The sequence below is a fragment of the Coturnix japonica genome, chromosome 18 (assembly GCF_001577835.2).
Source record: "Coturnix japonica isolate 7356 chromosome 18, Coturnix japonica 2.1, whole genome shotgun sequence".
Lineage (NCBI taxonomy): Eukaryota > Metazoa > Chordata > Aves > Galliformes > Phasianidae > Coturnix > Coturnix japonica.
In genome coordinates, this window is record NC_029533.1 from 5,305,560 (window position 1) to 5,332,438 (window position 26,879).

The 26,879-nt window shown below is 57.2% G+C and overlaps 1 protein-coding gene across 6 annotated transcripts in view; it reads left to right on the forward strand.

Annotated features, from left to right (window-relative positions):
• Positions 1-26,879, forward strand: part of SDK2 (sidekick cell adhesion molecule 2) — a 40,754-nt gene that overhangs the window by 10,940 nt on the left and 2,935 nt on the right. Inside the window, exons 2-42 of one of the 6 annotated variants that reach the window (XM_015880098.1) lie at positions 3,748-3,907; positions 11,019-11,125; positions 11,793-11,940; positions 13,169-13,302; positions 14,198-14,309; positions 14,458-14,648; positions 14,756-14,839; positions 14,915-15,109; positions 15,206-15,322; positions 15,494-15,661; positions 15,873-15,975; positions 16,140-16,316; positions 16,395-16,531; positions 16,759-16,906; positions 16,979-17,119; positions 17,216-17,397; positions 17,629-17,744; positions 18,464-18,659; positions 18,856-18,954; positions 19,153-19,344; positions 19,433-19,554; positions 19,622-19,731; positions 19,813-19,963; positions 20,067-20,304; positions 20,382-20,497; positions 20,620-20,809; positions 21,046-21,144; positions 21,415-21,609; positions 21,693-21,894; positions 22,091-22,194; positions 22,299-22,369; positions 22,532-22,667; positions 23,260-23,316; positions 23,562-23,663; positions 23,825-23,940; positions 24,625-24,811; positions 24,910-25,047; positions 25,114-25,275; positions 25,406-25,531; positions 26,116-26,280; positions 26,421-26,561. In XM_015880098.1, coding sequence (XP_015735584.1) covers positions 3,748-3,907; positions 11,019-11,125; positions 11,793-11,940; positions 13,169-13,302; positions 14,198-14,309; positions 14,458-14,648; positions 14,756-14,839; positions 14,915-15,109; positions 15,206-15,322; positions 15,494-15,661; positions 15,873-15,975; positions 16,140-16,316; positions 16,395-16,531; positions 16,759-16,906; positions 16,979-17,119; positions 17,216-17,397; positions 17,629-17,744; positions 18,464-18,659; positions 18,856-18,954; positions 19,153-19,344; positions 19,433-19,554; positions 19,622-19,731; positions 19,813-19,963; positions 20,067-20,304; positions 20,382-20,497; positions 20,620-20,809; positions 21,046-21,144; positions 21,415-21,609; positions 21,693-21,894; positions 22,091-22,194; positions 22,299-22,369; positions 22,532-22,667; positions 23,260-23,316; positions 23,562-23,663; positions 23,825-23,940; positions 24,625-24,811; positions 24,910-25,047; positions 25,114-25,275; positions 25,406-25,531; positions 26,116-26,280; positions 26,421-26,561 — 5,835 coding nt within the window. Of the gene's footprint in view, positions 1-3,502; positions 3,523-3,747; positions 3,908-7,392; positions 7,440-10,503; positions 10,675-11,018; positions 11,126-11,792; positions 11,941-13,168; positions 13,303-14,197; positions 14,310-14,457; positions 14,649-14,755; positions 14,840-14,914; positions 15,110-15,205; positions 15,323-15,493; positions 15,662-15,872; positions 15,976-16,139; positions 16,317-16,394; positions 16,532-16,758; positions 16,907-16,978; positions 17,120-17,215; positions 17,398-17,628; positions 17,745-18,463; positions 18,660-18,855; positions 18,955-19,152; positions 19,345-19,432; positions 19,555-19,621; positions 19,732-19,812; positions 19,964-20,066; positions 20,305-20,381; positions 20,498-20,619; positions 20,810-21,045; positions 21,145-21,414; positions 21,610-21,692; positions 21,895-22,090; positions 22,195-22,298; positions 22,370-22,531; positions 22,668-23,259; positions 23,317-23,561; positions 23,664-23,824; positions 23,941-24,624; positions 24,812-24,909; positions 25,276-25,405; positions 25,532-26,115; positions 26,281-26,420; positions 26,562-26,879 lie in introns of those variants that run through there. The other 5 variants (XM_032448266.1, XM_015880096.1, XM_032448267.1 and 2 more) reach the window with 5 other exon arrangements.

The following is a 26,879-nucleotide window of genomic DNA, read 5'->3' on the forward strand; positions in this document are numbered from 1 at the left end:
GGAAAATGCAGGAAAGGGAAAGGAACAAAGTGAGTCGCGAGGATTAATGGACACATCTGCAATTAGAAGGCGTTTTATTAGGAAAAAGGAACAAAAAAAGACTTTAAAAACACCCCAAGGAGCAGCACTGGGACTGAAACAGGTGGGGGTAGGAGGCTTTGGGCATGGGGTTGTAGGATGATGTGAACTAGCTGCTGCCTGGTGCTTTGGGGCACCCTTTGCTGGTGGCTTTTGGGACAAATCTTTGCTCACCAGGTGGGTGAGGTGAAGGCTGTGATGTGCTGGGGGTGGCACAAGGTCCATGTCCCCATGGGTGAGTGGTGCTCTGTGGGTGTGCATCCTTACTCCTGCACTGGAGCCTGGTGTGGACCCATTGCCCTGTCCTTAATCTGGTGAATCAGTGAGAAAGCTGACAGTGCAGGGTGGTGCTGGGGCACAGCGCAGTCAGGGTGCCCATTGTGTCCCCATCCCCTCCATCCTCAGCTCCATGGCACGGGCGCACCGAGCTCCACGTCTCCCCAGGTGCTGGCAGTGCTCGGCATTTCAATTCCATGTTTGCTTTTTATCAAGGGGAAGAGACCTCGTCTCAGGAATACTAATGCTCCCAGCAGCATGGGGAGTGCTGCTCATCTACCAGCACCTGCTGGCACTGTGTGGTCACCATCACCATCCCTGGAGGGGGCTGCAGTGGGAACACATCTTGGGTTGGGATGGGCTCCATAGTGCACCCTATGGGAGCAGTGGGTCAGGAGGCAGCTGATGGTAATGTAATGGCATAGACTAGTCCATGCGTTGTCCCATATATGTCACCCATGGGTGCTGTGCATTGGGTCAGTGGGGTGCATGGTGGTGTTAACCCCTTCCCTGCTACCTGGATCCAGCCCCCCTGTATCCCCCAGCCCCAGATGCAGAGCGGCTGCTGGGGGAGCTGCGCCGCCGATGCGTTACACAAATGAATAATAAAAACAAAGGAAAATTACCCTCTTTATTGAAACTCGTTTTATGAATAAAACAATTATTCTGGTAATTGAAAAAATGTGTCGTTAAATTAAATGCAGTGGTTCCTATTAAAATTTTAGTGGATTTCTTCTTCTCCGTTTCTTTTTCTTCCCCCCCCCCCCCCCCCCCCTCCTCCCTCCCCCCTCCCTCCCTCCCCTGCCTCCGCTGGCGGCTAAAGGCTGGTAATTATAGCAGAGGGTTTCGCTTTCTCTTTATTGTTTTTTAATCTCCTCGTGCTGTGTAGCACCGGTGATAGTCTGATGCAGAAGAGATTGAGCTCCATCTCCCCTTGCTTGGGGGGGAGTACTGAGGGACAGAGAGGGGGCTCTGTGTGGTGGCACTGCCAGGCAGAGATACCCCAGGAGGGATTGGGGAGCCCCAGGGCTTGGCTAATGTCAGGGCTGGTGGTGTCAACCCTGTGAAAGGGAATGGGGATGTGGCCCTTCCCACCCCCCTACTGTGGTTTTGGGGTGTACCTTTGGCTGTGTGATGAGCAGGGATGGGTTCAGGTGCGCCCAGCTGTGCCTTACCCTGATTAATGGTAATTAGCAGGAAGCAGGCACTGAGCTGATCAGCTTCTGATTAATGTGCTGGGGAGGGGAACAGCTTGGTGTCCCCGAGGGGCAGCGGGGTGGTGGCCCTGTGCTGAACCCAGGGATTGAGGGGGGGCTGTGGTGCCCTTGGGAGGGCTTCAGGCTGGGTTCCTCTGGGCTTTAACCTCTCGTCCCTTCCCATCAAGAGGGATTTGGAGCTGGCGGGGATGCTCAGATCCCAGCTCGTCCATTACTCACTGGTATTAGGATCCATTACTGCTCTTTTGGTGAAGCTGGGGGCCGGTGCCCTATATCTGCAAACCCTCCCTGTGTTAATGCACTGGCTGTGGGCTCAGACCCAGCTCCTGACGGTCATTATGTAAATAAAGTGCAGGGGCAAAGATTTTGATCCCATTAGGTTGGATTAGTGCCTTGCGAGAGCTTGGCATTAAAATGTCAGCGGCAGCGAAGGGAGAGAGCAAGAAGTAGTGAGCTGGGTCACCCCCCTTCCCCTTCCTGCCCTCCTTCCCTGTTACCAGCACTTGACATCCCATTATCCTGTCCATCACCACTGATGGTTCATGTGGAGACAGCACTGCTGGTCCCCCTCCTCTTTGCTGCAGGATGGGAAAGTGCAGTTAGGTGGAGATCTCAATGTGGAAGGGACTGAGAGGGACTGTGCTGGGCTGGCATGGCACAGCATGGCATGGCACGGTGTGGCACTTTGCTGGTGGTCCCAGGGAGCTGAGCACCACCAGCAGATGTGTGCAGATGTTCCTGGGGCCACCTCTCCCTCTTGCTGATGCCTGTGTTTGGAAAGCGATGAATTTCTACACCAACTAATTAGTCTCTAATTAGCGAGTGGTGTGTAAACAGTCACAACAGATGGGGGAGAGTAATGACCCTTCGGTTGCGGGGACGGGGGTGTTATACCCCAGCAGTGCTCCCACCATATCCAGGACCCAGCTGCCCCCAGCTCTGTGCTGGTGTTGAGGCTGTAGGTGCTCATGAGTCCCATGCTGGGACCTCACCTCAGTCCATGTATGGGAAATTTCCGCTCCTCCTGCTGTCCCCAGTCCCTGTGCCAGGGCACAGCGGGCACTATGGGCACAGATGCCCTTGTCATGCAACAGGCAGGTAATGCATGGCTGCTCTGGGGGGACGGGAGCTGCTCTGTCCGAGGCTGCGGCGTTGACCTTCGTGGGTGGATAACGATTGCATGATCAATAGTGGAATTAGGAGACGCCTCCTCCTCTGCACCGCTTTTCACCCTTTAATGCAGAACAGATGGCTCGGGTGCTTCAAAGCGAGAGGAGACTTAGCTGCTTAAAATCAAATTAGGATCTGTGCAAACAGCACGCCGGCCCTGGGGAAGGTGCATTGGGAACACTGGGCTCCACACCACCGTCACGTCAGGCATGGCACAGCACAGAGGTGGTGCTGCAAAGGGGGATGGGGAGGGTGTATATGGCAGCACAGCCCCACAGCTGGGTGGGGTGTGGAGCCTCTGAGTTCCTGCAGAGCCCAGCCCCATTGAGGGGAGGTGGGCTGAGCCCCACATCCCACTCCTGGCCACCCTGGGGCCAGTGATGCTGTGCTGCCAGCTCACGGTGTGCAATGCCTGGGTTGGAATGCAGCCTGCACACACAAGAAAGCAGAGCCCGGCCCCAAAGTAAAAACCCGAAGCTGTGATTGAAAGCGCACTTGAAAGCTGCTGGGGAATATGAATGTGTCTTTGAAGTAAAAGGGCCTCCATTTGTTAAGCAGAAAATGGAGCTGTGTGTTTCGATTTATAGTTTTACTTAGCAAATAAAACAGGAGACGAGTAAGTGTTTATGTCTTGCTCTGCTCCCAGCCCCTCCGCCCCATCCTCCTCCCCCCCCCCAGCCCTGAGTTAAAAGCTCCGTGCTTCTGAAGCGCTACAAAGGCAGTCAGGAATAAAGCAAAGAAAGCAGCTTAGACAAACCCTAGATGGGCTAAACTGGTGTCAGTACGCTTGGGAAATTGCTGGGCTGGGCAGTGGTCAGGTGCAGGGGTCTCTGGGCTGGGAGCTGCAATGGGGGGAGCACAGGGAGGGGGACAAACTGGGATCTCCCATATCTCAGTGCTGCTGTAATAGCCTGAGATGAAGAGGTTGGGGTCCTGCTGCTGCCCTGCTGTGGGGCAGCGTGCTGTGGGGCAGCTCTCACCTTCTCTCCCTTCTCTCTCCCTCCAGACGATGTGTCCCCATACTTTAAAACAGAGCCAGTTCGCAGCCAGGTCCACTTGGAGGGGAACCGCCTGGTGCTGACGTGCATGGCAGAGGGCAGCTGGCCCCTGGAGTTCAAGTGGCTGCACAACAGCCGGGAGCTGACCAAGTTCTCCCTGGAGTACAGGTGAGTGCCCACCTGAGGATGCTCTTGGTTGGGGGTGTGTGTGGGGACCATCCCATCCCTGTGCTGGGCCCCATCACTACTGCATTGGGGATGTGTTGGTGGCACAAGGGCAGCACGGAGGCAGGAGCAGCAGATTAGCATGCCGGGAGCTGCTTGCTCTGTTTGGAGAGCAAACGACAGCGGAGCTGTGGATTTAAGCAGGTCAACATCGAGAGGAGGCATTTGTACAGTGCAGGATTAACGCCGGGCACAGATCATGTTCCCACCTGCCCTATTCAGCCCCATGCAAAGATCGATCCCACTACCAGCCCTGCCACCAAAGCCCACATCAGATTCGCCTTGAAATTGTGCCGGGCACCTCTCGCCGTCTCTTCTGAGTGTATGTCATCCTCTCTGTTTTAATCAATAATTCAGCCCGAGACAAGCCATTCCCCATTTAAAGGCGTTGAATCCGAAGGCTTCGTGTTGCTGTAGCAACGCGGGGCTGCTCTGGGATGCCAGGAATGCAGACAATGTGGCTGGGTGATGTCCCCTCCCCAGCACTGGGTGCCACATTGGAGACGTTACTGTGTTTATTGTGTGTCCTGGAGACCCCAGGGGTGCCCCCACTGATTCCAGCAGCTGCAGCTCAGCGATGCCCCAGTACCTGGGCTGACCCCCATGGGTGCTCACCCTGATGCTGGGTGCCCACTGGCACTGTGGACAGGTCCCTTGTCCTTCACTCTGCTGAGCCCCATGATGGCAGCAGCCCCAGTGGGAGCAATGCGAGGTGTTATGGGGTTCAATGGGGTTGTGAGGTGGGGTGGTGGAGATGCAGACCACATGCATGGAGCTGCCCCAGCGTGTGCCCACATCCCCACATTGCCCTGGGGTGCCCCAGCCCTGCATCCCGCAGTCCCCTGCTCAAAGTGACTGCCATCCCTTGAGCCCTCTGCCTCCAGCTCCAGCTTCCAGCCAGAAAGGATTAAGGAAGGAAGCGAGAAAACAAGCAAACACACGAGGAAAACCCAAACAAACCGAGCTGCCGAGCTGCAGCTAATGAAGCAAATGGGCTCTATGCAAATCACTGCCTGGCTCTCACCCGCCTGTGCCGTGGTGGGGATGCAACCTGCCGGCATCGGCTTAACTCAGAGCGGCGTGCGCTGCCCGTCCGCGGCTCTGCGGGGATTTCATGTGTCGAGAGGAGACTTTGGATGCCTTGTCTGCAATTGAAGGCTGCCGGTGAGGAAGGCAAAGGACCAAAATTAGTTATGATGGGCATAAATTGAATTTTAATAGAGATGTAGGTGGCGCAGAGCCAGCCTGCTCAGGCAGTGGGAAGGTGGTAATTAAAAGTTAACGAGTTTAGAAACAGAGTAGTCCTTGGAGAGGGGAGAGCTGGGGCTGATGGCTGGGAGTGTGGAAGGGAAGCAGGGGCTGGGGGTACCTTGGTGGTGTGGGGTGCAGCCAAAACCTCACATGGGGCTGCCACATACCCACGTGTCTCAACTCTGTGGGCAGCAGGGACACCCCCAAGGCCCATAGCAGTTCACACTTTCTTGTCATCAAGGCCACTTGCCCAGGGAGCCATGCTTCCTCACCAGGTCAGTGTGTCATTGAGCCTTTGGCCTCAGCATCCTCCCTGCTCCTCCCTGCATCCCTTCCTGCAGCAGCACATCCCGGCTGCACCTCCAGTTGCTCCCAGCCTTGTGCCTTTTACGTGTTCTACCATTTTGCTCCATCTAGCCATTTTCCCAGTTGCTGGGGCTCGTAGCCCCTCTACTCCATGAGCTGCCCTTGTCAGTCTGCTTGCCTGGACAAGCTTGCTCCCATGTTATAAGGAGAGGAGTTGCTCTCTCCCAATTTGGCAGCGTGTTTCTATAGCAACTGCCCTTTCCTTCCCGCAGCAATTCAGCCGCCAGCTTGCAACGGGAGCGACTCGTTGGCGTGTGGCAAAGGGCAGGTGGGGAATGGGCTCTGCAGGTCCCTGGTGCTGGGCCAGCAAGGGACAAGGACATCCCTCTGCGTGCGGGTGGAGCTGCCCTGCTGAGGAGTATCCTGGGGGAGCACCAGGGATCTGGGTCCGGCCTGGCTTTGTGAATGCATGGAGCTGTTCCTCATTTGAGAGCATCCCTGGGGACCATGTGTGTGTGGAGCCATCCCCTTTTGGGAGCATCTCTGGGGACTGCAAGCAGGTGGGGGTTGTAGGGTGGTGGGGGTCGGGCTGGTTTTGTGTGTTCACAGAGCCGTCTCCTCGGGAGCATCTCTGGGGAGCACAGGCGAGAGGGGACCACAAGGTAGTGGGGAGTCTGCACACACACAGCCATCCCCCATGGGAACATCCTTGGGGGCTGTAGGAAGGCTGAGGATTCTCTTGGCTCCACATGCAGGCAGATCTGCATCCCCCTTGGGAGCACCCCCAGGGGACAATGCACATGCCCAGAGCTGTCACCTCCTTAGGAGCATTGCTGGGGACCAGAGACCAGCAGTTCCATCCCCACTTACATCCTCCATCCATGGGATGCGTGGGGATGGCTCTCCCATGGGACCCAATGCCTGGGCACCACGCAGTGTGTCCATCCCCCATGCTCTGCTTCCATGGCCTGGCACACCAGCACTGCACTCTCCAGGGCCATCTCTGTTTCACACCATTGCTCTGGTGCCAGGCTCTCCCATGAGCTCTCTCCAAAGCCTGACTTCTTCTCGTACCAGGAATCATAACATGCAAATCAGGCGGCTCGATGCCTTTAATGAAATCCTCCGAAGGAAAGCGTTTCTCTGGTGAATTGAGGATATTTATTTCTCACAGCAGAAATTTAACATGCAGATTAGTTAGGTCTGGTAATTCATCACATGAGATTGTCCTATTAAGGACTGCATCGAGTCCTGCTGCCTTTGGAAATTGCTTTACACATGGATTACCTCTGGACAGACTCCCATGCATGGAGAAGCATCTCCTATCTGCTCAGTCAGCCCTCTTTCCTCTCCCCACATCCTTCCATACCCACAAGGAGCCCAGCAACTCCGGAGCTGAGCCCAGAAAGAAACCTTTGCCAGGAACTCAGAGCCCAGGAAAGCAAAAATCCAGCTCTGACACATGCCAGCCTCAGCGCGGTGCTGCTCACCTCACTTCTCCAGCAAAATAACATCTGTACCATTGATCCTCCCAGCGCTCCCCATGGGCAAAGTGCAGCCCCACATCTCCTTGTTAGAATCACCCCCGAGTCCCCTCAGCTCAGCCCCCGTCTCCATCACCTCAGCCCTCAAAGATAGATCTGGGACCCCCCTACAAAGACACAGCCTGGGGGCATGCAAGGTGTCCCCCCCCCCATGATGTGATGCTGCCCACCAGGAGCATGTTGCTGGCTGCTGGGTGAGTTCTGTGCCAGCCCAGGTGTGAAGCACAACCTGGGGCACTAATTGCCATTCATTAATGTAATTAACAAGAGTTGATAAGTAGAGAGGGGGAGGATTCAGGCAGGCTAAGTGAGTGCTGTGTCCTGCTGTGTGTTGGGGCTGCTGTGCTTTGACACCGTGTGGCGCTTTGGAATGGGTAAGGGCAGATTTGGGGGGTGTTGCTGGTGCCCTTGGGATGCAAAAGCTCCCTATTAATTGGCTCAGGGTTCCAGCAGGGCCAATAGAAGCAGCGATTCATGGAGCCCTTGTAATTCCCTCACCTGAAGGAATCCCTTCTGGCATGCAGTGAGATGATGGCTCTAGCTGTGTGTGTCCAAACATAGCCCTCTCCGATTGGGAGCTAATTGAGATTCAATAACACGCTTAATGGGGGCTGATGAAATACTAGGGGGTGTATTTAAGCTGTATTGAGCAGGAACCCGGTGCAGGGTGAGGTGCTGGGGCACATGGCTCAGGCGCTGGGAGTCGTTAAACCTCTGCTAAGTGTGTTTAATGCTCACTTGACATTTCATTATCACACAGTAACTATTCAAATACATGTCCCCTCTAGAATTAATTAGTCGTTATACAGGATATTAATCAAAGGGGGCCGTGCCAGTGCACTTCTATCCAAAATCGGATCCAGCTGTTGCTGTTACTGTGCTGCATTGGAGGAACCGTGCAGATTTCTGTGTTCTTCTGGCTTTAAATTTGATGGATCAAATCCTTTGGCTGGTGCTTTTCCCGGCCCCTCTCCACCCCCTCAATCTAATAATAATTCTGCAGTGTCAGCCCCACGCTCCTCAGCAACCCTACAATAATAGAGGCGCAAGCATCAGCCAGGGCTGGGGCAGTGCTGTGCTGGAGTGTGGGGGTACTGTTAATGACCCTACAATAACAAGGCAGCGTGCTGGGGAGCAGAGCAGGAAGCATTTTGGGGCCCTTTGTCTGTGGTGTTGGTGCTGCCAGTGCCTTGCATTGGATGAGAGGGGCTGTGGCTTGTCTCTGTGCTGTGCTATATGGGCAGAGTGATGGGGAGGGGTCCCTGCACAGGCGCCCATGGGAAGTGGAGGGGGTGTCTTTGGGGTTACTTTTCCTTTGGGGTCATTCTCTCTGTGGTGTGTGGGTGTGATGTCTGTGTGTGATTGAAAGCAGCTGCTTCTTTGGGATTGGGATTAGGGTATTTGCAGCTCTCATTCTTGCTGGAGTCCCACAGGGGTTGGGAAGCTTCCATGGGCACAGCTGAGCTGCTGACAGGAATGGGGCAGGCACTTCTGGGTTGCATAGATGGATGGACAGGACGTGGTTTCCTATGTAAGCCCATGCATCTGCCCCATCCTTCTCCTGCTGCTGGCAGCTCTGTGGAGCTGTGATCCCCTGGCATGTGACTTCTGACTTCAGGGCCCCCGGTGTGAGCGTGGTACAGCCACATCCCGACTGAGCCTTGAGACTGTGGCTGTTTGCCATCTCGGCATGTTTTGACGCGTGGGTCATTTCTTGCTTTAGAAGTGCTTTTCCCCATGCACAATGCCTTGTCAACCTCCATCCTTAAAAGCAAAACAAACACTGAAACAGAGGCGTCAGCAGCCAGGGATGCTTTGGGAGTGGGGCAGGACCTCTGTCCCAGCCTGAACCCATGCAGTACATGCATGTAGGCAGAGCAACCAGGTCAGCTCAGCTTTTGGGTGCTGCAGCCCCCAGCTGGAACCACGGGGGCTTTGCACTGCACCCTTTGCCTCCCTGCTCCTTGAGCAGCACAAATTCAGTCCCTGTCCTCCTGTGGCCACGCTCACAGAAATTGCATGGGAGCGATGTGGGATGGAGGCTCTGCAGAAGCCAAGTGGCAGAGAACAAAGTCTCCGCTCACGTTGCTTAATAACTGCAGGCCAGACTGCGCCTGGTAATTGATTTCCTTTCTCTGGGCTATTTTCATCCGCTTAGGTGTGTGCAAAGCTGGTTGCTGTAATAGCTCCTCCAGCTCCAGCGGCACGGGGCCAGGGCTCTGCTAATTGGGCTTGTGGGGGCGAATCCTCCCCATGCCCATAGGGGGATGTGGTGCTGCAGAGGGGATGTGTCACACTGGGGGGTGCTCTGAGCATGATGGGGGTGTAGACGGAAGGCCTGGGGGTTCCATGCATGGGGTTCATGTGGGCATTGGCTGCTGTCTGTCTGTCTGTCTGTGTGGTTGGGAGTCGCTCTACGTGTGTGTGATTTATAGGCGAGGACAACACAAGGAGAGCGTGCCCATTATTTCTGGTGTCCGCATCCGTTCCTGACAGCTCCCTGGAATTGAAATATCTTATTTAAAGCCTGCGGGGATCGTTTTAAATATCAGCCGTGACACTCAAGGACTCGTTCCCAAAGGGCATCCTCCCTTCTGGGTAGGGACGGGCAGTCCCTGGCACACAGCACGCCCTTCATTGGGGCTGTGTGACCCCCCCGACCCCCAAATCTCCTTTTCATAAGAAGATGGGACCCCTCCAAATTCAGACCCTCCAAATCCGGCCCTGTTCATGCCCATATGGGTGGCAGTGTTGTGCTGCTCTGGGGCTACCACCATCACCATGCCTGGCAGTGGGGATGCAGTTCATCCCAGCTGTTTCACCCCTGAATGCTCACATCTTCCATTCCACACCCAGATCCCATAGGTGCTATCTGTGTATGCAAACCCAGCCCTGCTCCACAGTGCAGCTCCCCCAAAGCAGCCTGGGACTGAGCATCCACCCTGGCTCTGGGGCAGCCCCCATCCCAGCTCCCACACCAGGAGATCCCCAGCAGAGGGGACGTGTTCCTCGTGCCTTATGAAAGTTTAATTTACGCTCTGTTATCAAAAGAACAAACAAAGCTCTGCTGCAACAGCCCGCGGCGTTCTTTAATGCAAGATTGGATTTCGGGTGAGGAGGGCTGGTGCTTTCTTATTTATTCCCTCTCCACTTTATCTCCGAGCACTCCTTGTTTGGGAGGCAGCGATGCAGAGCTGTCCCCTGTGGGGCTGCTGTCTGTGAGGCTGGGGGAGATGCAGCCCGTTCTGGGGTGCATGGAGCAGATGGGGGTGTCCATGACAGGGAGTGGGAATGGCCCTTGGAGGTCTGGTGACAGTGGGGTGATGCTGGGCGGAGGCAGATGAGTGGAGATGTGGTTGTTCCCTTTATCTGCTTATCAGCTTGCAGGTCTGGTGGCTGATAAGAGCAGCCACGAGGGCAGTAGGACTGATAAGGTGGCTCAGCTGCAGAGTGCTGCTCAGACTCTGGGTGTGTATGGGGCTGGGGAGGGGCTTTGGGCAGCTGGGTTGCTCAGAACCCCCAGGACAGCCCCAGTGTCCAGCATCTGTGCCCTGATGAGGCTGTTGGAGCTGTGTGTGGGAGGGGGCGTCCCAGGCAAAGCGTCCCCAGGTTGGTTTTGTGGAGGAGGTGGCACCATCTGCAAGTCTAAGGCTACATCTCTGCCTTTGGTGGCTCCAAACCATTCAGATAGGAGGGGGATGGACCAGGAAGGAGCATGGCAGTGTGCTTGGCACCATGGCTGTGAGACCCCTGGGGGGAACTGGTTAGGACTAAGGGTGTTCCTGCAGCAAGTGTGGCCTTGCCTGCATGCCCAGAGGGGCACATTGCACACACACCTCCAGCATCTGCTTGTTGGGGAGGGGGTCAGCACTTGGCACAGCAAACACAGTGCTGGCCTGCGACCTGCAGCCTCTCCTGGGGGTTGTGTGCTGAGTGCTCCCCAATCCTTGTAGGTACATGATTACCTCACTGGACCGCACACATGCTGGGTTCTACCGCTGCATCGTCCGCAACAGGATGGGAGCCCTGCTGCAGCGCCAGACCGAGGTGCAAGTGGCCTGTAAGTGATAGCTATGGGATGGCAGCCCTGAGATGGGAGGGGTGGGACTGGGATGGGCTGCCCCTGGGTGGGGAGGTGGAGGGGATCAGTGTGGGGGTTATTGGGGTGCTGGGGATGGTGGCTCTGTGTCCCCTCTTTGCTGTCCCTTCCCTATGGGATGCCCCCAGTCTTGTCCTCATCAACCCCTTCCTGAGGAGCAATGACAAATCAGGGAGCTAATGGGAAATTAATAAGGCAGCTGCGCTGACAACTAATGATAATGGCAAAGTCATTAAAAAGAGATTCTTTACATGTTTTTAATTACAGCAATTAAGGGAAGTCAATAAAAATCCCCCCCACTTACCATTCTCAATGCACCCTGCTTCGCTTCTGCTTTTTCTCAGCTGTGCAGGGCAGTGATAGTACTACCATGTGTGTGGAGCCAGGGTTGTGCTTTGCTTCTCCCTGCAGGGATTGGTGAGCAATGCCAGGGCTGAGCCCTCCTCACTGCATCCTGTGGGTGATGGGGTTAATCAGCTCTGGGATAGCCCTTGGGATGGGAGAGCAGAGCCCAGCATGGCCCTATTGCATCTTTGTGGGGAGTCCATTTCTGTTCCCTGCTGGGGATGGATCCCTCTGGGTCCCCACGCTTCTGTTTCCCAATACTGCTCTCCTGTGCATTCCACAGACATGGGGAGCTTTGAGGACAGTGAGACAGAGCAGAGTGTGTCCCACGGGGAGGCAGCCGTCATCCGGGCACCCCGCATCGCCAGCTTTCCCCAGCCCCAGGTCACCTGGTTCCGTGATGGGCGCAAGATCTCCCCCAGCAGCCGCATGTGAGTACCCACCTGCATGCCCCAGTACCTCCCCAGTGTCCCTTCAGCATCTCCCCAGTACTGTCCCTGTATTTCCTTTGTGTCTTTCCTTTATTCTCCCTGGTATCTTCCCTGTATCTTCCCAACGCTCTCTCAGTACCTCCCCAATACAACCCCCTCAGAATACCCCAGTACCTCTCTGGTGTCCCCTCAATATTTCCTCAGTACTCTCTCAGTATCTTCTCTATGTCTTCCCACTACTTTCCCAGTGTCTCCCTGGTATCCTCCATGTGTCTTCCCAGTACCCCCCACTGTACCCCAATACCTCCCCAGTATCCCCCCAGTACTATCCCAGTATCTCTCCCTTGTATCTTCCCTGTACTCTGTCAGTACCCCCTATCCCAGTATCCCCCTGTTATACCCCAGTATCCCCCCAGCATCCAGAGATACTCCATTTCCCTCAGCTGCCACCGTCCTTGTTCAACCAGCAGTGAGGATGTTTAACAGATGTCTTGAGATTGTTGCACTAAAACCCAGGGAGGGACTTTGGCGACCGTTTGTCATCGGGGAAATAAATTCAACAACAAAAAAGAAGAAAATAGCCTTGGGGGGGAGAAGGGGGGACTCAGCACATGCCAGGGAAGCAGCTGATGTGTTGGAGCGGGCACGGTGTGTGTGTGTGGGGTGTCCCTATGGGGCCGCACGCTGAGCCCATCGCTGGCAGCGCGGCGTGCGGGAATTGAATTTGTAACCCACATTATGCAGGAATTGAACCGGTCTCTTTTCTATTTGCAAAGCAGGATTGAGGAGATAAAACTCCTTTATCTCATATTTAATGGTAAAATATATTCCTCCTCCCCCCCTCCCCTACTTTCCCCCCCCCCCCCCCCCCCCAAACCATTTTATGTTTCCAGCAGATTAGATCGTTCCGTAAGAATAAATAAATAAATAAAGTGGGCCCTATTAATCTGCACTATCCGCTGTGCATGGAAGGGTGGGTGGGCAGTGTGGGGCTCTGACTGTGGCTTCATTTATAGGGTCAGTAGCTGAGCTATGCTCCCCCACATGATGGGCGCGTATTTGGGGTTGGGATGGTCTGATCTCATCCATACCCATGAGGAGGGGGAATGAGGGTCCTGATACATCAGTTGCTTCCCCATTGTGTTCGGGATGGTCTGATCCCATCTCCCCCCAACAGGGTGGGGTGATGGGGGGGGCTCACATCCCTTATACCATGCTCACCCCACAGAGCCATCACGCTGGAGAACACCCTCGTCATCCTCTCCACAGTGGCCCCGGATGCGGGACGTTACTACGTGCAGGCAGTGAATGACAAGAATGGAGACAACAAGACCAGCCAGCCCATCACACTCACCGTGGCCAGTGAGTGCCCCGCTCCCCCGGCACCACCTGGCTGCCACCCACCTTTAATTTGCAGTAAATCTCTTTGGAGGCTCCGCTTCTGCTGACTTAATGGCTTGGCTGCCTCCAAATTTATTTAGGCACTTCGGGCCGTGCTGCAGATGGCAGTAAGTGCTAATTGTAGCAGCAGCACAGCACCTCTCCCTGTGCCATCCCAATCGCGGGATCCCTTAGGTGCTGGGATGGATGTGGGACAGGATGGTGCCATGTAGCCCCTTTGCTGCCCTGCTGTTGCCCCTATGCTGTCCAAAGACCACTCTTGTTCCGTGTTGCTTTAAATCAGCCTTGATCTATAGGATAACCATGTGCCCCTGTCCCCTGGGTCCTCTCTCTGGTTCCTGTCTGGGTGATGATCCCACCCTAAGGAACATGTCCTGAAGTGGCACTGGTCCTCTTGTCCCAGCTCCTGCTGTTCTCTCCATGTCTGTTATGCCTTTCCATGCAGGGCTGTGCTTGTCCCTCTTTCCCACCTGCCCCATTAATCAGCCACTCCGTACCTTGGCATCCCGGTGTGTAATAAACAACTTAGAGCCCATGTTTATGGATTCAGCTATATCAGCAGCTTTCACAGCGATCACATTTTTACAGCGTCTACATGAGGGTTTTTTATTGTTGCAATTATTTTGCTTTATATACTCCCTTCTCCTCTTTCTCTGCCAGTTGGTACCGCGCAGGAGCTGCTGTATGGGGTGGAGGCTGTGGGGTGCTATAGGATCCTATGGGAGGAGGGGGTGAATGGGGAGCTGAGAAACTCCCAGATGCCACAGTGAACAGGCCTGTGGTTCCTGTCCCCCCTCCCCATGGCATATGGAGGGGGGGGTGCTGATGGCTGTTGCTCTGACCTGCTTCTCCCCAGATGTGGGTGGCCCCGCTGATCCCATCGCACCCACCATCATTGTCCCACCCAGGAACACCAGTGTGGTGGCCGGGACCTCAGAGGTGACCATGGAGTGTGTGGCCAACGCCAGGTGAGAGGCGGCGGGGATGGGATGGGATGGGATGGGGCTGGGGGACCCTCATCAGCTCTGCAGACCCAGGGGTGAGGTGTGCCATGGGGTAGAAGGAGCTTATGGGGCTCAGGGGGGCTGGCTCATGGCATCCTCCTGCCCCCCCCAGGCCACTGATCAAGCTGCACATCATCTGGAAGAAGGATGGTGTGCCCATCTCCAGCGGCATCAGCGACTACAGCCGCCGGCTCACCATCCTCAACCCCACACTGGGTGACAGTGGCTACTATGAGTGCGAGGCTGTGCTGCGCAGCAGCAGTGTGCCTGCTGTGGCTGAGGGCGCCTACCTGTCCGTGCTGGGTGAGGCACTGCTGTGCATGCAATGAGTGGGGACGGGCTCAGCCCTAATGGAAGGGTGCGGAGGATCCCAGTGCTAACACTGCCTGTCTCTGTGTTTCCCTTTGCAGAGCCCCCACAGTTTGTCAAGGAGCCGGAGAGACACATCACAGCTGAGATGGAGAAGGTGGTGGCCATTCCATGCCAAGCCAAAGGTGAACTGCACTCTGTGCCCGTCCTGATCTTGTACCTACCGTGTCCCTATGCCTGACACCACCCTGTCCTTTCAGGTGTGCCACCTCCTGACATGGCCTGGTATAAGGACGCATCCCTCATCCATCCGGAGCAGCTGTCCCGCTTCCAACTGCTGGCAGATGGCAGCCTGCAGATCAGCGGGCTGCTCCCTGACGACACTGGCATGTTCCAGTGCTTTGCCCGCAATGCAGCCGGAGAGGTGCAGACCACCACGTACCTGGCTGTGACCAGTAGGTGTCAGCCCCCATCCCAGAGCCCAGGATGCCCTACATGGGATGAGACCCCACAGACAGGGACAGACTCCTGTGTGTCTTTTTGCTCCGTAGGCATCGCTCCCAACATCACGAGGGGTCCCCAGGACAGCACGGTGATCGATGGCATGTCTGTAATCCTCAACTGTGAGACCTCGGGGGCTCCACGCCCAGCCATCACCTGGCAGAAAGGTACAGGGGTTGGGGGCACGGTGCCTGCCCTGCCTGCGTGGTCCAGGGGGTCCTTGGCAAGTTCGTTGCACAGGGCTTGACCAAACTTTTGTCCTCCTGGTTTGGTCCCTGAGCATGTGGCCACCAGGCTTGGCTGATGGCAGTGGGTGACGGACCCCCTGTGTCCCCCAGGGGAGCGGATCCTGGCCAGCGGCTCAGTGCAGCTCCCACGTTTCACCCTGCTGGAGTCGGGCAGCCTCCTTGTCAGCCCTGCACACCTGGCTGATGCCGGCACCTACACCTGCCTGGCCACCAACTCCCGTGGTGTGGATGAAGCCTCTGCTGACCTGGTGGTCTGGGGTAAGGTGCCTGCATTGCAGATCAGACCCTGCTGGGTGTGGTGCGAGGGTTGGGCACTAGAATGTGGCTGTTGTGCATGGAGAGATGCTTAGACTTGCACCCACACGGCCACCTATGGCACTGTCCCCAGTCCTATTAGCCAGGTGTCTCAGCCCCTGCACCAGCGTCCTGCAGCCCCTCAGTGCTATTCCCTCATCCTTTCCCCCCACAGCACGGACACGCATCACTGACCCACCGCAGGACCAGAGTGTCATCAAGGGCACCAGGGCCTCCATGAGCTGCGGTGTCACCCACGACCCCAGTGTGGATGTCAGGTGGGGGCCGGGGCCCAGGGAGGGAGCTGGATGTGCTGTGTGCTGGAGCTCGGTGGTCCTGCAGTGCCACCTGGTGCCGTGTGTGCAGGGATCCCAGCACTGTGTCCCCCCTACTGGGGGGCTGCAGGGTGCCAGAACCACTCTGTGTTCCTGCTTGGTTGCAGGTACGTCTGGGAGAAGGATGGTGCACCACTGGGCACAGAGAGCGGCCCCCGACTGCGGCTGGATGAGACAGGCACCCTGCACATCTCCCAGACCTGGTCGGGGGATATTGGCACCTACACCTGCAAGGTGCTCTCAGCCGGTGGCAATGACTCACGCAGTGCCCACCTTCGTGTCCGGTGAGACCCCCATCCCACAGGTGCTGTGTGCCCTCCTGCGCCCCCAGCCCTAACCACCATGTCCCCCGCCCCGTCCAGGCAGCTCCCCCATGCCCCCGAGAGTCCTGTGGCCGTCCTGAGCCCCCTGGAGAAGCGGGCCATCAACCTGACCTGGGCCAAGCCCTTCGATGGCAACAGCCCCCTGCTGCGTTACCTCGTGGAGATCTCTGAGAACAGTAAGGGGCTGTGTCCACCCCCCAGACCCTGGGGTTGTCCCCTTGGTGGTGGCTCTGCTGTCCCCATCTGGTGATGTGGGCTGGAGGCTGGTCTCTGTCATCACACTGGGATGGGAAGGAGATGCTGCGTGGAGTTTGAGGACCACTGGACTGCTCAGCCCGTGGGCAGGGGATGCAGGAACCCTGCAGGTTGTATCCCCCACCTGCTCATCGCTTTCTCCCCACAGATGCACCCTGGACAGTGCTGCTGGCCAGTGTTGACCCTGAGCTGACATGGGTGGTGGTGCGGGGGTTGGTGCCTGCCCGTTCCTACCAATTCCGCCTGTGTGCTGTCAATGATGTGGGCAGGAGCCAGTTCAGCAAGGACACAGAGAGGTGAGCAGTGGTGGTGGTGGGGCATGTGTCTGTGGTTGGGCTGAGCGCTCATCCTCACCTGGTGCCCCTTAGAGTGTCCCTGCCCGAGGAACCTCCCTCTGCACCCCCCCAGAACGTCATCGCCAGCGGCCGCACCAACCAGTCCATCATGATCCAATGGCAGCCACCCCCTGAGAGCCACCAGAATGGTGTCCTCAAGGGCTACATCATCCGGTAGGCATCTGTGATGGAGCGTGGGCACTCCATCCCTGTCAGTGGGCACTCTCCCCACTGTCCTTGGGTGCAGTGCTAATGGCATCTGGTCCCCAGGTACTGCCTGGCTGGGCTGCCCGTGGGCTACCAGTTCAAGAACATTACCAATGCTGATGTCAACAACCTGCTCCTGGAGGATCTCATCATCTGGACCAACTATGAGATCGAGGTGGCGGCGTACAACAGTGCTGGCCTGGGGGTGTACAGCATGAAGGTGACAGAGTGGACGCTGCAAGGAGGTAAGCAGGGCTGGACGGGGCTTGGTGGTTGCACCAGTAGGGTTGGAGGTTGGTTGACCTTGCTGTGCCATGGGGGTGATGGGCTTCAGGTGGATGGGTGGGGGATACCAGGGGTGAGCACAGGGACCAGACATGGGCATGGCCCCAAGATCAGGCACTCCTGGTCCATGTGCTGAGGGAGGAGACCCAGCAGAACCAGAGCTGCTGCGAGCACTCCCTCCATCTTTCCAGTGCCCACTGTGCCCCCGGGCAACGTGCAGACCGAGGCCACCAACTCCACCACCATCCGCTTCACCTGGAACCCTCCCAGCCCCCAGTTCATCAATGGCATCAATCAGGGCTACAAGGTGAGGGATTACATGCAGATCTCCCCAAGAAGTGTGCAGCAGGAAGCACCTTGTCCAACCCACACAATGCAGTGTGATTCCTTCTTTCAGCCTCTCTCAGCCATTTTAATGGATTCCGGCCCAACTGTTAGGACAATATTTACTGAGATTTAACACTTGCGTGGTCTCGGAGTCTCTGTCATTAATTGCAATTTGCAATTAATTCAAATTTACGTTAATTAAATTGAATTGAAACATTAAACTTGTTTCTTAATCCACTCAAAAGAAGTTCAGGAATTTAATTGCCGCTGAATGAGATAACCAGAGCAAGTAGGATATTTAACATTCTTATTAAACGCCACTTAGTATTTTTGATTAGTATTTTTAGGGCCTAATTAGTATTTAATTAAGTTGCTATAGGCTATCTTGCACAATACCAATTAAATGCCCAAACATACCTCCTAAATGAAGGCAAGCGGGTGATTACGCACTGTTATCAATGGGAGTTAATCACCAAGTGTGCGTTCCATATCAGCTTATGAGGGTAAACACGTACCGGTTAGACAGCATCAAGTGCTCCCTGCATCATTAATTGATATTTAATCAACACTGAATAAATAAAGGGGGCTGGGGATGCTTGGAGGATGGCACTGGTGTAGTGGGGACCATGGTGCGTCTTCTTCCAGCGTGGAAGGATCCTTTCCAACATGGGATATTCTGTGATGCTATGATTCCTGCAGCTTATTGCCTGGGAGCCAGAGCATGAGGAAGAGGCGACGGTGGTGACAGTGAGGCCCAACTTCCAGGACAGTGTCCATGTGGGTTATGTGGTGGGGCTGAAGAAGTTCACCGAGTACTTGACGTCAGTGCTGTGCTTCACTACGCCGGGGGACGGCCCGCGCAGCCCGCCCCAGCTGGTGCGCACCCACGAGGACGGTACGGGGAGGCTCTGTGCACCCCAGGGTGGCAGTGAGCAGCCTGGTGATGTGGGGCTGGTCCTGCTGGTGCTGGGGAGGATATAGCATGGGGTGCCCATGAGCCCTGGGAAGCCCTGTGCATGGGGAACCTGCTCTGTGTGGGGTCCTGTGGGCTCCTGTGTGGCTGTGTGCTGAGCCTGGGTGTCTTTGGGCAGTGCCTGGTCCTGTGGGACACCTGAGCTTCAGTGAGATCTTGGACACATCCCTGAAGGTCAGCTGGCAGGAGCCCCTGGAGAAGAATGGCATTCTGACAGGTAGGGATGCTGAGCCCCAACCCTGCAGCATCTGTCTGCATCAACCTCACAGCATCTCCCCCAATCCCTGACCTCGCAGCAACTTGCCCTCCAACCCAGCAGCATTTCCCATGACCCTATTCCTGCAGCATCTCCCTGCACCCTGCTCAGCCCCATGGGGTTGGCATCTGGGAGCTGATGGCATGGGGTGTGCTTCAGGCTACCGGATCTCCTGGGAGGAATACAACCGCACCAACACACGGGTGACCCACTACCTGCCCAACGTCACACTGGAGTACCGTGTCACCGGCCTCACCGCCCTCACCACCTACACCATCGAGGTGGCTGCCATGACCTCCAAGGGCCAGGGCCAGGTTTCTTCCTCCACCATCTCCTCGGGAGTGCCACCAGGTGAGCGTGGTGTTATGGGAACCCCATGGGATGCAGCTGGTGCTGGGGGCGAGCAGCTGGTGCCACCCACCCTGCTCTGTCCCCACAGAGCTCCCAGGTGCCCCCACCAATTTGGGCATCTCCAACATCGGTCCCCGCTCCGTCACCCTCCAGTTTCGCCCGGGTTATGATGGCAAAACCTCCATCTCCCGCTGGCAGGTGGAGGCACAGGTATGGGATGGCTATGGGGTGGTGAAAGGGGTGCCAGGGGGCGGCTCACCCAACTGCTTTCCTGCAGGTGGGCCAGAATGGTGAGGCCGAAGAGTGGGGGCTCATCCACCAGCTGGCTAATGAGCCCGATGCTCGCTCCATGGAAGTGCCCAATCTAAATCCCTACACCTACTACAGGCAAGTGACCAGGGCTGTGCTGTCCTTCCCAGGGGACCGGAGCACTCTGCTCCCTGCTGTGACCATTCTCTCTCCTCTCAGTTTCCGCATGCGGCAGGTGAACATCGTGGGCACCAGCCCCCCCAGCCTACCCTCCCGGAGGATCCAGACCCTTCAGGCCCCCCCAGATGTGGCACCTGCTAATGTCACCTTGCGGACGGCCAGTGAGACCAGCCTGTGGCTGCGCTGGATGGTGAGGAGGGACCCTGAGGGTCTGCACCTGTGGGCACAGTGTCCATTGAGACAGCCCGGAGAGGCTGTGGGACATCAAGAATGATGGTGACTGTTTGTGCCAGCCCCTCCTGGAGCAGGAGTACAATGGGAACCCTGACTCGGTGGGCTACCGGATCCGCTACCTGCGCTCAGATGGGCGAGGGCGGGCAGTGGTGCACGTCATCCATGACCGTGTGGAGCGGGAGTACACCATCGAGGACCTGGAGGAGTGGACTGAGTACCGGGTGCAGGTCCAAGCCTTCAATGCCATCGGCTCGGGGCCCTGGAGCCACTTGGTGCTGGGACGCACGCGGGAGTCAGGTACCAGCAGCTCCCACCAGCCCAATGCTGACCTGCACTTGTTCCTAGTGCTGATCTTTCATTGCCATCCCCCCCAGTGCCCTCCTCTGGCCCCAGCAATGTGTCAGCACAGGCCACGTCCTCCAGCAGCATTCTGGTGCGATGGAGCGACATCCCCGAGGCGGACTGCAATGGCCTCATCCTGGGCTACAAGGTGAGCAGCTACACCAGCCCCAGTGCCTGTGCCCTGCCCAGGTTGTTCTGCATCTGAGAGCTTATGCTGCTCCACCCTGGGGGACCCGGGAAGCTCAGCTGTGTCACATGAGTTTGTTTCAGGTGATGTACAAGGAAAAGGATTCGGAAGCACGTGCCCAGTTCTGGCTGGCTGAGGGCAATGCCTCCCGCAGCGCCCAGCTGACAGGGCTGGGCAAGTTCATGCTGTATGAGATCCGTGTGCTGGCCTTCACCAGGATTGGGGATGGGGTGCCCAGCCGGCCCCCCATCCTCGAGAGGACTCTGGATGATGGTGAGTGTCAGTGCATAGATGGGCAGAAAGATCCCAAGGGGGGTGAGGGGTACCCAGGGTGCCTAAGGTCATGCCATCCCATCCCGTCTCTTCCTGTCTCTGCTCCCTGGAGCTTCTCTAACCTGGACACACAGGATGCCATTCCCAGAGGATGGGGATGGGTGCTATCTGCATAGGGCCAGGCAATCCGCAGTTATTCATGAGCTCCATGGTAAACCCCATCTCTCTTATTCCAGTACCTGGGCCTCCCGTGGGGATGCTGTTCCCTGAAGTGAGGACGACCTCTGTGCGGCTCATCTGGCAGCCACCTACAGCCCCCAACGGCATCATCCTGGGTAGGTGGGAGCTGTTGTGGCCATGCCATGATGCTCTGCAGATGCACACAGAGAGCCTGTAGGAGCCAGGAACAGTATAGGAGGGGCAGGGGCCAGCTCCATGCCACCACTGAGCATCTCAGAGCCTGTTGCACTCAAGGCAGCAAGCTCAGCTGTAAACAGCAGGGAGAGACCCCTTCACTGCAGGCTCAGAGCAGGGCAGGGATGGAGGGGGAGTCAAAGGGGAGTGCTGAGAGGCTCTCCTCCATAATACCACCCCCATCCCTGCAGCGTACCGGCTCACCCACCGCCTTAACACCACCTCGGCCAGCTCTGCTGTCAGCGAGGTGCTGGGCCCCAGCACACGGCAGTACACAGCCACCGGACTGCAGCCCGAGGCCACCTACCTCTTCCGCATCGCAGCACAGACCCGCAAGGGCTGGGGAGAGGCAGCCGAAGCCCTCGTGGTGACTACAGAGAAGAGAGGTATGGGGTGGTGGGGGGTCCAGCCTGTGGCTCAGCATCCCAGTGCTGTGCCTACAATGATCCCAGCCCTTTCCCTCCCCCAGATCGCCCACAGCCCCCCAGTAAGCCACTGGTGCGGCAGGAGGACGTGCGTGCCCGCAGTGTTCTTCTGTCCTGGGAGCCAGGCAGTGATGGGCTCTCCCCTGTTCGCTTCTACACGGTGCAGACCCGTGAGCTGCCCAGCGGTGAGTGGGCGCTGCACCCTGCATCCATCAGCCACAATGCCACAGCCTTCGTTGTGGACAGGTGAGGCACAGAATGATGCCAGGTCGTGGTGGGGTTGCTGAGAGATGGGCTCTGCTTTGGGGCACTTACCCAGTGCCTCAGTTTCCCTGCCTGATGGGAAGCACTTGCAGCAGGGCTGTAAAGCACTGTAGAAGGGATGGAGCCCAAGCAGTGCCTGCCAGCCTCACTGTCCCCATCCCGCTCTGTTCCCATTCAGGCTCAAGCCCTTCACATCCTACAAGTTCCGTGTGAAAGCAACGAATGATATCGGGGACAGCGAGTACAGCGAGGAGTCAGAGTCACTCACTACCCTGCAGGCAGGTCGGTGCCCGTGAGGGCTGGGGGTGGTGCTGTGCCTCCCTGCATGGCACTCATATGGTGTCCTGCATGTCCCTCAAGCCTTACTGCCTGTTTGTGCCCCACAGCCCCCGAGGAAGCCCCCACCATCCTCTCTGTCACCCCACACACCACCACGTCTGTGCTCATCCGCTGGCAGGTATTGTCCCCATGGAGGTGGCACTGAGGGGTGGCAGTGCTGTGCATCCCTCCATGGCTCTCCAAGGCTGGGCACTGGGTACAAGGCACCCTGCTGAGGCTGGGGACAGCCATCCCAGGGGCCACAGGCTCAGAGCAGCCCCTCTTCTTCCCCATTCCACAGCCCCCATCTGAGGATAAGATCAATGGGATCCTGCTGGGTTTCCGTCTCCGTTACCGTGAGCTGCTGTACGACAGCCTGCGTGGCTTCACCCTGCATAGCATTGGCAACCCCAGCGCCACGTGGGCTGAGCTCACCCGTGAGTGTTTGTGGCCCCACTAGGAGGCACGGGGACATGTGGGGCACAGTGGTGGTGGGTTGGGGGGCAGCAGGGCAATGTCCTGCATCATGTGCAGTGTTCAGTGCTGGGGACCATCCCAGAGCCAAGCTGTGATCTGTGGAGCTGTCACCTTTGTGCTACCAAGTCAGGCTGTCCTTAATACACTGTGCTGTGCTGGCTGAGTCCTGCTGTGCTCAGACCCCTCTGTGCCTGTCACACAAGTGTCCATAAGTGTGCAAGTAACACGGGTGTCTGTGTGATGTTCCTGCTGTGCGTGTGTCTGTGTGCTGCCATCCTCAGGCCCTGGAGGGAATGGGGTCACAACAGGGAACAACAGGGACATGAGGGATGAGGGTAGAGCCCAAGACTGCTTCCAGCAGCATTTGGTCCCCTTTGGGGTCCCTGATGCCCAGATCCTGCTTGTCCCACTCATGGGATGGGGGGACTGAAGGGCTCCTCAGTGCTGTGGCAGCCCTCAGAGGTGATGGGCTCCTTATGGGGTACCCTGGTTGGGAGACAGTGCTGGGAGGAGGACTAACCCTGCTTGCTTTCACTGCTCCGTGCCACCCAGCTGTCTACGCCGTGCACAACCTCAGCGAGGTGTCCCTCACCCAGTACGAACTGGACAGTAAGTCACTGCTCCCCACACTCCTCTGTGCCCCTGTACCCCCCCAAACTGCCACCCCCTGTGTCTCTCCCCTCTACCTGCTTACTCAGGGAGGTGAATCCTCATGTTCTGTGCCCAGGGGACAACTCTGCTTGTCTGCTGCTGCTGCCCCTTGGGAACACCCTCCTGTTTGGTGGGGAGGGGGGCTCTGTGGGGTCCCTTGGGGTGAGCAGAATGCCACCTTCACATCTCCTCTCTCCTCACAGACCTGAACAAGCACCGGCGCTATGAGATCCGCATGAGTGTGTACAATGCAGTGGGTGAGGGACCCCCCAGCCCCCCCCAGGAGGTCTTTGTGGGTGAAGCAGGTGAGTGCCAGAGAGGGCTGAAACATCCTGGTACTCCATTCTGCCCCGTGCCCCCCCTGCATCCCCTCTTTACAGCTCCAATGGGCCACTGCACATCAAGGGGGGCTTTCCCCCCACCTTGTCATAGCTGGGCTGTGACAATGCCCCCTCCTTCGGCACAGTGCCCACTGGAGCACCGCAGAACGTGGCTGTAAAGGCGGCCACTGCCACCCAGCTGGATGTCACCTGGGAGCCACCACCCGCTGAGACCCAGAACGGGGACATCCAGGGCTACAAGGTACCGGGCTCCATCACCTGAGAGTTAGCATTGAGCTGGAGCTGTGGGACACTGGGGCTATGGGGAGGATGTGGGGAGAGGCTGGCAGTGTGCTGGGTGCCCTGGGAAGGTGCTGGGGAGATGCTGTGTGAGTGTGGTCGGAGGATGCTGGGTTCCCAGGGAGATGCTGTGTGTGCTGATGGGGAAGGACATGCTGGATGGCTCTGCCCGTCTCTGGGCACCAGAGGGCGACTTCGGTCCTCGGATGCTCCCGGTTCCCGATGCGGGGTGCTGCTGGGGATCTGATAGGGTCACTGATAGGGATGCAGCCGGGCTGCCCTGCCCTACACTCTAGATCCGCATCCATCGTTATCCCTCCTTCCCAGCCCTGCCCTTTGAGATTCGGGCACAGCTCAGAGTTGATCTCAGCATGACTGATGTGCAATGCAGTGATGCTTGTCCCTGAGCCAGATACAAGCAGCGGTCTGTCTGATGCCTGGCATTGCCTGGAGCCATGCCAGAAGCATGCTGGAGCAGGGCTGGGTTTTTCCTCTGGCATACCCAGAGCTCTAACCACTCCAGGACGAGGGCTTAGAGCAGGGCTGTGCCAGCTGGCTGAGCACCACAAGGCTTTGGTGGGGAGGGGGAATGAATTGGCATCACTCACACCAAGCTGGGGTGTCAGTGCCACCTCTCCTCCTGCAGATCCACTTCTGGGAGGCGCAGCGGCAGAACGAGAGTGCACGAGTGAAGACACTCTTCCTGCCTGAGACTGGGGTGAAGCTGAAGAACCTGACGGGGTACACCTCCTACTGGGTCAGCATCGCTGCCTTTAATGCTGCTGGAGATGGACCCCGCAGCACCCCAGTTACGGCCCGGACACAGCAGGCAGGTGGGGCCATGGCACAGCTCCGCAGGGCAGTGCTGATGTGATACTGAGGGGTCCCCAGGAGCACTGAGCTGTCCTTGCCCCCCCACATTCCCTTACAGCCCCCAGCGCCCCTGGCTCCATCCGATTCAGTGAGCTGACCACCACATCAGTGAACGTGTCCTGGGAACCACCACCGCTGCCCAATGGCATCCTGGAGGGCTACAGGCTGGTCTATGAGCCCTGCATGCCCGTGGACGGTGAGGGCACAGCGGGGGCATCTGAGGGGACTCGGGGGGGTCCTGGCTCAGCGTCCATCCCTGCAGGTGTCAGTAAGATTGTGACGGTGGATGTGAAGGGAAACAGCCCGTTGTGGATGAAGGTGAAGGACCTGGCTGAGGGCATCACCTACCGGTTCCGGATCCGGGCTAAAACCTTCGCCTATGGACCAGATGTTGAAGCAAACATCACCACGGGGCCAGGGGAAGGTAGTGGGGGTCTTTGGGGGTGCTGGGGTGACAGAGGAGATATGGCTGGGGACAATTCCCTGGTGCTCACTCCCATGTGGGTCCCATGTGATTGTCCCCTCATGCCAACAGCTCTGCTCTGGCTCCCCAGGTTCCCCTGGCCCTCCTGGAGAGCCCTTCATCTCCCGCTATGGCTCAGCCATCACCATCCATTGGACGAGTGGAGACCCTGGCCAAGGACCCATCACAAGATACGTCATTGAGGCTCGGCCTTCAGGTACAGCAGCTCCACCAGTGGTGTTCTGGGCTTAGGGAAACCGAGGCAGGGAGCACCAGCTCTTTCTGGACACGCAGTGGGATGGGAAGGGGTGAGTGAGTCACCAAGCAGCTCAGATTTCACAGTCATAGAAGTCATGGTGTCCCCTCAGACAGGGAAATCGGACCAAGTGTCACTGAGGCCATCCTGAACTGGGAGGGCATGGACAAGAGTCCCCATCCTACAGCAGGGAGCTGCAGGCACAGCTGCTCTTTTGCCTCTATCCTGACACTAATGACTTCTCTGTGCTGCAGATCACAGCGCAGATGATCTGACCGATTGCTAATGGGGTCCAGTGCTGTGTGCTCCCCAGGGAGCTGCCTTGCCCTTGGCCCTGAGGAGGGTGGTGATAAATGAGCTCTGTGGGGTGCTACGGTGTGTTAATGATGCTGCAGAGAGCGAGCTTGGATCCAGATGGCAGAGGACATGCTCCCAGTGTGGGTGTATGGGGGGGGAATGGGAGAGGAGCTACAGAGGGGAGCACATTCCCTGCCTGGGTTGTAAGGGGAAATTAATTCCCCCTTCCATTCCCTTCTCTCCTCCAGATGAGGGACTCTGGGACATTCTCATCAAAGACATTCCCAAAGAAGTGACCTCCTACACCTTCAGCATGGACATCCTCAAGCAGGGGGTCAGCTACGACTTCCGTGTCATCGCTGTCAATGACTATGGCTATGGGACCCCCAGCACACCGTCCCCCTCTGTCTCAGGTAACCACAGGGGTACCCCCAAGGAATGCTGTCTCCTGTTGCTTATCCTCATTTCACAACCCTCCTGGGGTCCCTTTATCTATATCAGTTTGCCCACCCCTGCCAGTCCCTTTCTGATCCCCTCCCATGCTGTGCCCCAGCCCAGAAAGCCAACCCCTTCTATGAGGAGTGGTGGTTCCTGGTCGTTATTGCCTTGGTGGGGCTCATCTTCATCCTCCTGCTCGTCTTCGTGCTCATCATTCGTGGGCAGAGCAAGAAGTATGCCAAGAAGTCAGACTCAGGTGAGCACTGAGGTTCTGCTGTCTTGGGGTGGTGACAGTTGTGGGGACCTGCTGGGGACATCAGAAAGGATGACGTACCTGTGTGATGGGGAGGCTGGATGCTGGGCAATGGGGAATTGTTTGGGGGGGCTGCAGAGCCCTGCCCCATATCAGAGTCTCCAGGGCAGCCCTACTTGCTTCTGGGGGCTCTGAATGGGGTGGTGAGCACATAGAGCAGCACCCAGTCTGCCTCAGGGTGACTGCTCTGGGGCTCTTCTGATGTCCCAGGAAGATGCTGTGTGCTTCACGGGGAGTGCTGGGAGCTGAGGATTAAATAAA